Source organism: Lonchura striata, chromosome 5 (genome assembly GCF_046129695.1).
Source record: "Lonchura striata isolate bLonStr1 chromosome 5, bLonStr1.mat, whole genome shotgun sequence".
In the NCBI taxonomy this organism is placed as follows: domain Eukaryota; kingdom Metazoa; phylum Chordata; class Aves; order Passeriformes; family Estrildidae; genus Lonchura; species Lonchura striata.
The window spans coordinates 59,439,191-59,451,747 of NC_134607.1; the positions used below are offsets into that span (position 1 = coordinate 59,439,191).

Below are 12,557 nucleotides of genomic sequence, written 5' to 3' on the forward strand. Positions count from 1 at the left end.
AATCTGTGTAATAAATACATACAATTTTCCTCATGAGTGGATTATGGCATTGCAGCAAAGAAAAATTGCAAAAATTTTTCATTCTGGCATGCTCATTATAATTCTTCACAATAATTGTGAAGACATCAGAAATCGATCTTTTTCACTTTCACACAAAATTGTTATTAGAACAAGAAAAGGAATTATTCACCATCTTAACCTCTTAAGGATGCATTCACATTAATACAACAAATACTGTTACTCCGTTTTGAACAACTTGCTAGGTAAAACATGCCTTGTCTTACTCATCTTTTATCCTTCAGAATAAATCTTCTATAGCATGAAGGTCAAACCACATGAAGTCACAGATGGAGTGAAATTGTTTTGGAAAACTGGCAAGCAGATACAACAGCCTACAGATTCATGCTCTATCAATTAGAGTGGAGGGAACATACCTCCCTAACCTAATACAAGGGTGGTAGAACAATATAGCACAGCAAACAACGAGGAGCTTATCATAGACACATACTGAAATATTTTAGAGAAGAAAGATAAGAACTATTAAATAATGACTATCAATACACACCTGCTCTAAATTTATTTTAAAATTCTTCCTCTTTCTTTCAGCAACCTGGATACATTCTCATTCAAAAAAAAAAACAAAACCATTATTTCATTTCTTTCAAAATCATGAGTTATGAGCATCCTAATAAAAGCATTGGAAGATTATCAACTTCTCTGATCATGTGTTACTTGGATCTCTGAAATTATCAATCATGAATGAAAATTTAGAAGCAGGTTAAAACAGAAAACACAGTATGACTGTTGAGGTTTAAGAATTTAGTGCTCCCACTGAGACTCTCCAAACCAATGTGCCACTCACTCATTACTCTTCCCACTGCAGCGTGCAGGAGAGGAGAACTAGAGGCACAAAAAGTGAAGATCATGAGTTGAGATTAGAGCAATTTACTGGAGACAGCAAAAAGATAAGGAAAGAGCAGTATCAACAACAACAATATTAATAACAGAAGTGTGCAAAAAAGAGGGAGTGAATCACATGCAAAAAGTGCTCAGCATGGAACTCAGCGTGCAGTTGCCTTGACCATTGCCTCCAGCTCAGAACCAGCGTTATCCAAGCGCTCCCCCCAGCCCAGAACCAGTGTTATCCAAGCGCTCCCTCCAGCCCAGAACCAGCGTTATCCAAGCGCTCCCTCCAGCCCAGAACCGGCGTTATCCAAGCGCTCCCCCCAGCCCAGAACCAGTGTTATCCAAGCGCTCCCTCCAGCCCAGAACCAGCATTATCCAAGCGCTCCCCCCAGCCCAGAACCGGCGTTATCCAAGCGCTCCCTCCGGCTCACAACCAGCGTTATCCAAGCGCTCCCTCCAGCCCAGAACCAGCATTATCCAAGCGCTCCCTCCGGCCCAGAACCAGCATTATCCAAGCGCTCCCTCTGGCTCAGAACCGGCGTTATCCAAGCGCTCCCTCCGGCCCAGAACCAGCGTTACCCGAGCACTCCCTCCGGCTCAGAACCAGCATTATCCAAGCGCTCCCTCCGGCTCAGAACCGGCGTTATCCAAACGCTCCCTCCGGCCCAGATCCGGCGTTATCCAAGTGCTCCCTCCGGCTCAGAACCAGCATTATCCAAGCGCTCCCTCCGGCTCAGAACCAGCATTATCCAAGCGCTCCCTCCGGCTCAGAACCAGCATTATCCAAATGCTCCCTCCGGCCCAGATCCGGCATTATCCAAGCACTCCCTCCGTCCAAGAACCAGCAATATCCAAGCGCTCCCTCCGGCCCAGAACCGGCGTTATCCAAGCGCTCCCTCCGGCTCACAACCAGCGTTATCCAAGCGCTCCCTCCGGCCCAGAACCAGCGTTATCCAAACGCTCCCTCCGGCCCAGAACCGGCGTTATCCAAACGCTCCCTCCGGCCCAGATCCGGCGTTATCCAAGCGCTCCCTCTGGCTCAGAACCGGCGTTATCCAACCATTGTCTCTGGCTCAGAACTGGCGTTACCCGAGCACTCCCTCCGGCTCAGAACCGGCGTTATCCAACCATTGTCTCTGGCTCAGAACCGGCGTTACCCGAGCGCTCCCTCTGGCTCGGCACTGGTGTTCCCCAAGCGCTCGCACTGACTTGGAACGGAGCCAGCACACCCATCCCTCCACACTCACTCATCCGGACCAGGCTCCAGCACTGTCCTTGGCACAGTCCCAAACAGGACCATTCCCAAACAGTGGTACGGATGAGGCCACGCTGCTGGCTGCAGGTAGGGCTTGATGTATAATCACACTTTCCCATACCTATTTAACTACCAGTTACATACAAAAATGAGTTTAAAGGTATTGGTCAATCAGTCTAACAATTTGATACTTTGCTAGGATGTCTGAGCTCTTCCTCAAATAGGATGGGCAACAGTCCCTAAAGACAAACTTGATTTGTATTTCAAGACCAATCTCTGGTTTATGTTTCATATGTCTGAAACAAGACCAGCCCAAATAGCTGAAAAAATGACAAGGATTAATTTTATTGATACAAAACCACATGCAGAATGCTTTTCAAAGGTTATACTAGGACAGCAGGAAAAACTACAATTTCCCATGAAAAGGGATACACAATAATTTGTGAATTCAAAACACAATTTCCCTATTTTCTAAAGAAACAGTTGCTACCTAGCTTTACTAACTTGTGCAATTTAAAAATGATTGCTCTGTATATTTTAGTCAGTTTATAAATGCAGTCAAGAAATATGTGATAGCAAAGACATCTAAACAAACACAGAAATACAGATGAAACTTCAATGAATCATCTAAACCATCTATCAAAATCATCTATACACTGCTGCAGTATGAATTACACCTCTATGCCTTCAAGAAAGGTGCTACCTTTCTTTAAAACTTCTGAGATAACGCAACATTCCTGTATAGTTTAGTCTATTGCTTTACTAAGTATTTAGTCCAGGAGTTTTGCTCAAGGCATAGCCTAAATATTTGTGTGTGTAAAAATTAGGCCAATTGCTGTTTGTTTACTTCCTTCATTCCCTGCCACCTCCTTGGGACAAATATTGAGAGCCCTCTCTATAGCAACCTATCACAGAGCACAAGGCTCACATCCTTATTCCTACCACCTCCCTCTTTCCCTTTCCTTGCCTTTTTTTCTCCCTTCCTCCACCACCTCAAACTTTGCCTTATAGTATGCATCTACAAAATCTCTTCTTTTATTAAGCCTTCAGTGTTATGACAAAAACAGCTTAAACACAGCTGTATCTAAAACCTGGCATTGCACTGATTTGCAACAGCTTGCCTATTTCTGTATTTCAGCTCCATGAATGGGCTCTGAAAAATTCATATTCAACCTCTGCTCATCATATATCCAAGAAAACACTTTGATACAACCTGATAGAATCTATGCTTTAGGTTTTGGAGTTTAAAAAGAGGAATAAATGAAAGTTGAATATTGACGACTTACAAACTTCCTTAAGTATTGCAAATAGCCTAAATTTTGTTTTCTTTTGAACAAGATTACTACAGCCCAATTATACACTGTAGTATAGAATAGTTTTTGTATACACGCAATGCAACTGAGAGAAGAAAAAGTTTCATGGGCAGGATCTGTCACTAGAACAGCCAAAATAACTGAACCCGGAAGGAGACAGAAGAGCTTCAAAGCACACATGCTTGTCTTCAGATCTGCATCAAAAGCAACAAATCTCAAGGTAACAACAAGACAGGAACAAACATTCCCCAGTTTAACATCATTATGTTATTTATCAAACATTCTGAATGAAAGCAGTGGTTAGGAGTGGAGGCAAATGTGTGTGTTCTTTAAGCATCTCTAGGCCTATATTAATACTTCATTTTTCTATAGGAACTTTTCTCAAATTGCCAGAAAATATAAGAGGAAACAAGAGCAAATTAAACTCGTTTCTGTGACTGCCTCATTTGCAGAGGAAGTGCACAGCAAATAGTCTATGCAAGAAGAACTAAAGAAAGGAAGCTGGATCAATTAATTATGGATTGCATGGGAAACAGCCTTTTTCACTAACTATCCACAGACCCAGAAGTGTTGTGAGGCAGATCACTGAGAGCAGTTCTTCATTCCCAAGAGCCAGAGTCAGCAGTGCCTTGGCAGCAAGGAGGGGCCAAGCGTGTCCTGAGGGCATCACACCAGCTGGGCAAGGGAGGGGATTGTCCTGCTCTGCTCTGCACTGGGGTGGCCTCTCCTGGAGTCCTGTGTGCAGTTTTGGGTGCCTCAACACAATAAAGATCTAAAGCTATTATTCCAAAGGTGGGGCTATGAAGATGGTGAAGGGTCTGAAGGAGAAAGCCAAGGAGTGGATGAGGTCACTTGATTTATTCAGCCTGGAGGAGACTGAGGAGACTTCACAGCTGTCTACAGCTTCCTAACAAGGGGAAGGGGAGGGGCAGCCACTGATCTCTTCATTTGGGTGACCATTAATAGGATCCAAAGAACAGCATGAAGCTGTGCCAGGGAGGTTCAGGCTGGACATTAGGAAATCTTTCTTCACACAGAGGGTGGCTGGGCACTGGAATAGGTTCCCCAGGGAAATGACCACGGCACCAGATCCGATGGAGCTCAAAAAGCATTTGGACAATGCTCTTGGGCACATGGTGTGACTCTTGGGGTGTCCTGTGGTGGGACAGGAGTTGTGCTTTCCTGCTAATGTAGGATATTCTATAACATATGTGTTTTAAGCAGGACCAGGACCAGACTGAAGCACAGCACTCTCCCTGATCCAGTAGCTTTAAAGTGCATACAGCTCAGTGCACCACACCCTTTTTGTTATTCAGCAAAGGATTTGGGTGTTACAGTGATGGTAATTATAAGAACCCTGACAAGGCACAATATGCCTTCTTTACTGTACTCTGTTCATGCAATGTAGATTTGTCTCAAACTCTGACAGCATTTTCTCCTGGTTTTCCTCACCATGACAATGGCAGCCTTAGTGCTTAACTGAGTTTTAGTATTAGATACCACTGTATGGCTGCTGTGTCCTTGCTTATCTCAGACATGTGGCATATTGGACATTTCAAATTTTGGATTAACTACACATGTGCAATGAACAAAGGTGAATCCAACATCACTTGAATTCAGTTTGGGAAAATTCATCACTCACAAGAAGCAGAACCAGTGATCCCTCTTGAAGAACTGGAATTACTGGTTCATCAATGAAGTTCTTCATTCTTTCATCATTCGATATGCTTCTAACAACACTGCATGCTACCTAAGCATTTCAAAGGGTACTTTACAGTTACTTAATTCCACACCATTATTTTTGGTACAACCCCAGCTTCTGCCTTACTCTATAAAAGGGAATAGCACTTCATTTAAGTATGCTGCCTTTCTCTGACAATTTTTAATATGCCACAGGAAAGTGGGTGCCAATCTTTTTAAGAAAAACTCAATATAGTTGAGTTGATTGAAAATCACAAGTGAAATATTGTTCCTAGGGACATTTTCTATTCTTGGCTATCAATGTTGATCTGCTCTTCCTAAATACTCGTTTATATTTAACCATTTAATTTGATATCACCTATGCTTTTCCGTAATTTCAGAAAGCAATTAGCCATCCTTTCACTAACAGGACTCCTGTCTAAATGCAGTAAAATTCACCATGTTTCTTAAATACATTGCCATGCTTCCTGTAGGAATTATTAAATTGAGAAGCAGCAGTAATAAATATAAATGCTACTATGGGCATGACTAATCCAGTCTACACAAGGGCTCAGAATACTGCAGACCAAAACTCTTATTTTGTCATTTTCTTCCTAACGGCACCTTACACAACGAAGAAGAATAAATTGTTCTGGCAAACTTGTGCCAGATTTTCCCCTGTATTTGGCTGCAGAGAACCTCCCACATCCTATCTGAAGGAGGAAGGGATGCCCTTCATGCTCCCCTTTCTTTCCACACCCAAGTCTCTTGATCGCCTCAACAGTTGTTTTCCTTTCTCTTCATCTTAGTGACATCAGTTTTGAAAAGAAAAATAAAGGATTAACTACTTGCAGCTGTCTCATTGTTCATTCTAGCTCTATAAAGTATTTTTAATCTCCTCTTCTTACCAAACTCCTCTTTTGAGTGTGATATCTATTATTCCTTGTGCATAGTCTAGAACAATGGAGTGCATTATTAGCTAGCCCATGAGTAGCTGTCACCAGCACTGTAAGTGTATTTTATGTACAGAGCCCACAGTGCATATATGCACATACATATGAATAAACACACATCAGAGATACCTAATTAGGTAGCTCAATAAATTTTAAGAACTGGAATTCCAGAACAGCTAATTTATCCCAGCTTAATTCTGTTTTTTTCCTCTACATACCAATGACAGTTCATTAATACATTCTCAGCATGTTAACAGGAACAGCTGTTAAATAATAAATGCTGTGCTGTATTATTTTCAGTAGGTGCTTCAGCAATTAAGCTCTGGGTGCCTAATTTCTAGCTCAGTTAGGAAAAATAACTATGTCTTATGCAACCAAGGAAAATACTAGGCATTACCCAAAGAGTTACAAGAAGCATCAAAATACCCACTGTAGAGAATTATTGTTCTCTGTGAGGAAATGTTGGAAACCAATGCAAAACACCACACCAGAATCTCATGTATTTCTGTTTTATTTTAAATCAATCCACTCTCAGGCAGCACAACCCCTAGGTCTGTGCAAGAGAAGTAGGGAGAACCTATGGGCAGAGGCATGACAAAAGGCACCCTGAAGTCACACACTCCCAGAATCAGTCTGCAATATCATTAATTAGATGCAACATGACACCCCATTCTACAGCTAACTCTCCAAATATTCACCACTAGCTTGGAGAAATATTCACCAGAAGAAAATCTTCAAAAGCAGTCAAGAATCTAAAATATTGCACATTTCAAATTTTAAAATAACTCTTAGCCAAACAGCCTAAAATTAGGAGAAGCTCATATTTGAGGAAAAAAACCCCTACATTTCATTTGGTCTGCCTACATAATACATATGGCATTTCCTAAACATGAGAATCAGCTTTGACTACAGAAGGTTAAGGTACCAAGCATAAAAAAACCCCAAACCCAACAGCTACTATCTAGCTTTTCCCTTGCAAGGTATATTGATTGACTTAATCTACACAGACAAATGTTCAATTTAAAAAACAATATTTAAAAATACGGTTAGGACTGCAAACATCCCTGTGAAATGTTTATATTATCAGTATAGTCTGATTTATATTTTTAACTTTATATTTTAACAATCAAGTTTCTTAAATGTATTGTGCTTCTCTGACAGTCATTTATAATTTAAGAAGAAAAGTAAGAACTATCACCTCTCACAGGCTTTCTTTTTGAAAAAAAAACTATTAAAGCTACCACTAACAATAAAATAGCACACATAGTGGACTGCAGCATTTCCTTGTTCTAGCTTGAACATCCAGAATAACTGACTGGGGGCTTTTTGTGTGCAAGTACTAGCTTTTCAAACAATCAAACTCTCTGAATGCAAAAGCTTATCACACATCTGTTAGAAGAACTGCATTCATTACTGTCAGCTATCAATCAGTCACAGTAGAACTCTCCTTAAAACATGAAATGCGATTTGCATAGAGCCCTGCTCACTGTTGCTGAGCACTAGTTAACAAATCATTCCTTTCATTTCAAGCTACAGTACCTCATGAAGCATCAGAATATTTGGAATTAATTACATTTTCTTACTTTGTGCTGCATATGTGAAGGTGGTCAGGCACTGGCACAGGTTGCCCAGACCAGAGGTGGATGCCCCATCCCTGGAAGTGTCCAAGGCCAGGCTGGACAGGGCTCTGAGGAACCTGGGATAGTGGAAGGTGTCCCTGCCTGTGGCAGGGGGTTGGAACTGGGTGATCTTTAAGGTTCCTTCCAACCCAAACCATTATGCGATTCTATTATATGCTACGCACCAATCCTGCAAACTTCCTTTTTTCTCTACAGTTCCTCAGTGATCCTGAGGATTTTCACTAGTATTTTTAAATTGACAAGAGACTTCCTGACTGAGGTTGTAAGTAGCAAAACCAGAAGTCTAGATAGAATTACTGGATTATGAAATACATTTATTAAAAATGACCTGAAGTTGAAAACAAAGAGCATTTTATACTGAATATGGCATATTAAAATGACTAGGAATAGCTCACATCTTCTGCTCGCCTGACTCTTATAAGTCAGCCATGAGTCTCATGACATTTCAGATTCATAGTACTTCAAACAAATAAGATCCAGATTCTAGGCCTCACAATTAAAAAAAAAGTCTTCAAAAATTAAGTCTAAAGGACATGACACAGCAGAACAATAAGGAAAGGCCAAGAATATTAACTTTTAATGATACATAATGTGGAGGGATCTGTTAAATAAAGTAAAGTAAGAGTCCTCTGAGCCAGCAAGAACTAAGTTAACTTGAAGAATATACAAACCAGCACCAGGCAAGGCAGGTGCACACCCAACACAACCACCACCACCATGAGAACAGTGCTTCCAGACCCAATCTGCCAACTCTGCACAGCACAACAAACAAAACAGCCTGGGTTTGGAAAACAGTTTCCAGCACAGTTGAACATTTCTTCATGCATAGCTGATCACGAAATTGCAGTTTCAGGCTGCCTATGAAGTAAGCGAGGTAAGCCTGCTTACCTTCAGATTAAATTCTTCTCTTGCTTTCAGCTTTCAGATCTGCTAGAACTGAAATTATTTTCTTTAAGGGTGGTGGGGGGGGTGTATTAAAAAAAAGCTTTGGTTTTTAATAAATTCCACAGCAACAGGAAGGGCTAGTGCAAAGTTCCATGACCTGAAACCTTGGCTACATTTTTCAGTAAAGAAGTAACAAATTAGAGGTTAGCCCAAGTCCAGCATCTTTAAAGAACACTGACAAACATCATATTACGTTTTACAGGACAGTCACTGTCAGCATAATGTTTCAACTATTATGTAGACAAATGGAACTTCGTTCAGCTTACCTGATGCACGTCTGGTGAATCGGTTTACCGCTGGAGCTGAAAGAAAACAACATTTTGATTATTTTTGTCGTAATCTAACTTGCTTTTAACATAACAATGTTATACCTCATTCCAAGTGTGACAACTACAAACACCAGATCAACATTATTTTTGTATCTTTATAGGAACCCATTCGTATTCACTTTAACTTTTAAGTAGCTTTGCAGGAGATGGTACATTCTAACTAGAAAGATTTCGAGACCATTTTCAGTTTTCTAAAAGTTACTGTTACTTACTGCTGTTCATGAGTGGATGTGAAACATTTAGGTCTGCATCTCTTTATTTATTGAGTGCACAGAAATTGGCATCCTGCAAACAATAATGCAAGCAGGGTATGTGAAAAAATTACTTCATTTTTACAAAATATACCTATTGGAAATCTGTAACTAAAGACAGCCCTATAGAGAAAAATATTAATTTGTAATCCCATTAAAGGATCAACTTTTGCTTTGACTAACCTTTAAAACTCCTTAGGTAAGTCAATAACAATGCCAACCCCCACCAAAACCCCAGTGCAAATGTTTTATAGTGCCATCCTGGCACATCTCCAACTGCACGCTGCAAACATTTGTAATCAGACTCCTGTCTTGTTTCCAACTGGGAGAGACTGCAAAATATGACGTAAAACACATGGCCTTGCCCCTATTTCATTTCTAGGCTTAGCAGCTTCTTTAAGAGTTACTAGAGATAAAATAGATAAATAGTTTTATGTTTTGCCTTCCAAATACAACCTTCAGACTTCTAATTAGCAAAAACCACTGGCATTGAACTCTACTTTCACGTGATGTATTAACTGCTGGAATAAAGAGCAAGAAGAAAATCTGAATGACCTAATTTCAAATGTGGGCAGCAGCCACATTAAAAATGTATGCCCTTACTGCGCTTATTAATATTCAGCTTTAAAAACTGCTCTTCATGTTTACACAGAACTGAAAAATGAGAAATATTAACCTTTTTATTTTATCCCATTAAATTTTACATGGGAGTTATGTAAATTTTACATGGGATTTATGTACGTTACCATGTCTTGAACACCTAAGCCAAGAGAAAAAAATTACTGAGAAAACAGAAGAGACAGTAACAACAGCCTAAGATACAAACTGACTTCTTATTCCTTTGGGGACAAAAAATCAGAGCAAAGCTACAATTTCTGAACCACAGTCACAGTGGTTCGTACAAGCACATACAGAAGTGACAGGTCCAAGTGGCAAAAAAATACAATGGGAAACCCAGCTACAGAGGTTTGGAGTGCTAGACACAAGGAAGGAAACCTCTGGTTAACAAGCTGTTACAAACTCCAAACATATATATACATGAGCATAAGAATAACATAACCAGCAAAGTTATCTTGAAACATGAATTCTAATTCCCCCGAAAAATTTTTCTTTAAATAAAAAGACAAAAAAAATGTAGACACATTTTTATCAAAACAGACAACATATTTTATGGAACTGCTGTTTTGTAATATGGGGGATGTTTGATTCCTCAAAACTGTTTATTTTGTCACTACTGTTCTGGGCCAAATTCATTTCAGGACATCAGTCATGACTGTCACCATCAGATGGCTGAGTTGTTTCCTCAAGCAAGTAAATTTGCAGCAAGTCTCAGCAGATGTGCTTGTATTTTAAAAAAATCGGAATCTGACATATTTCTAACAAAAAAGCATAAAATAATGTTTTGCTCCCATTCAGAAGCTTTTCCCAAACTCAGGGAGGGCTTTGGCTGTCAGTTCTGTATATAATCTCTAGATATGAAGATTTAACTCCTCTAGACAGCTACCTCAGCACATCTAAAAAAAAAAAAGGAACATGTAGCAAAAAACTAACATAATTTGAAACAAAGAAAAAAGTTATTTTTCAGCTACATAATTCAAAATTCACTCATTTATTTGGCTACAAGAAGCTTAGTTTATTGTGCAACAGAATTTACAAATTATTTACTGTTAGAAAAAAAATAGCAAGAATGTCAGAACCGTGATCAGCAATTATTTTTGAGCTTATGTGAATAATCAGTGTTTCAGCAGCAACCACACAAAGCCTTCCTGCCCAGGCTGGGATTTCATGGAGGTCATCCAAATGCGTTACTGCGAGATTTAAAAACAGAACCCACAGTTCTTTGCTATGGAGCAAGTCGAACTATTCTCTGTTTTTCTGGTAGCAAATCACTATTTACTTCTGCTGTCCAGAAAGGTGGAAACATTAGCATACAAGCATGCAAGAAAGTCTCAGATAATAATCAGCCCTACAGGAATTTAGGTGTTTTCAGTACAAAGTAGATGAGTTGTCAACCAGATCATGTCTGGCAGGGTAAGCATTGTAAGGTGGGCAAAAGAAAACCTATAGTGCATTTTCCTTGAGGTATAAAACAAATACTAAATTATCTTTCAAATGTGTCAGGAGTGGAAAGTCTTGGCTCAGAAACAAGTGGACAAATCAATGGCAGAAATATTCAATGAGGGATATTAAATGCTCCTCCTGGAGCCACACAGCATCAGGAACAGCAGAGAAATTCCCAGGGAAGAAACACTACTTATTCTGCCTGTGATTACCACCTTCCCTGGATATCTATTTTTAGCCACCATCCTTACTGAGATCTGAGTTAGGCTGACTCTTAGGTTTGGACTGAGATGACTGTCCTGATTCACACAGCTCAAGTGGAAGTGGTACCCACAGAGACAGGGATGCCAAGAGACAATCTTGGCATGCAGGTTGAATTATGAGGACAGCTTTGAAATCCCACTCACAGGACACAGGAATACTGTACTTAAATCCACAGCTTCCAGCCCCAAGATACAAACATGCAGAAGGGGTGCTCAGGCATTGTAATTTCCACCCCATTGCTGCTCCAGCTGCTTCCCAACGCTCTGCTCCCCTCTCTCCTCTCTGCCATGTCCACACACAGGTTCTCAGGACTCCCAGTGCCTGCCTGCAGGCACAGCAGACAGCAGCTGGCTTTGTGCTCTGCAGGCTGCTCAAGGACTACTCCCTCCAATGTGAAACCCAGGCAGCCTTGTGGGAGGGTTACCCCATCCCAAAAACCACGCCAGATGCAACACTGCTGATGCACGCCAGTTCACAGCTCCAGTTTTCCAGCAGGAGTAAACGTGGGAAGGGAATGGGCATGAGGCAATATCTACATGGCTATTGAAGTTAACTCTACAGCAAAAATATACTTAATCTTAAAGGTTATAGTGACATCATGCCGAGGGCTGGTTGTTCAAAATGATTAAACTCAAACAACTTGCTAGAAACACAATACTAACTCGAGTGCTACACACATCCCCACTAATCTGTGCAAAATATAGAAGGAATAAAACCCATGGATTGCAAAACCTCGTCATTGCAAAAGGAGGATTTTTCCCAATAAAATAAACAGACATACAGATAAATTCAGAACATGTCCAGCAACATTTAATATTTTTTTCAGTATTAGAAAGAGTGCTGCCTCACAATACATAATGTACAGCTGTGCACAGAGACTCTTGTTTACAAGCATGATGTCACTCCAATATTGAATGTAACTCTTCATGTTCTACTTTGTTTCAACCAAAATCTATTACA

At 40.3% G+C, this 12,557-nt stretch overlaps 1 protein-coding gene across 1 annotated transcript in view; it reads right to left on the minus strand.

Annotated features, from left to right (window-relative positions):
- The window catches only part of PRKAR2B (protein kinase cAMP-dependent type II regulatory subunit beta), a 76,219-nt gene that overhangs the window by 37,281 nt on the left and 26,381 nt on the right, over nt 1-12,557 (minus strand). The window contains exon 2 of the mRNA XM_021539143.2: nt 8,959-8,994. Within this exon, the coding sequence (XP_021394818.1) occupies nt 8,959-8,994 (36 nt within the window). The remainder of the gene's footprint in view (nt 1-8,958; nt 8,995-12,557) is intronic.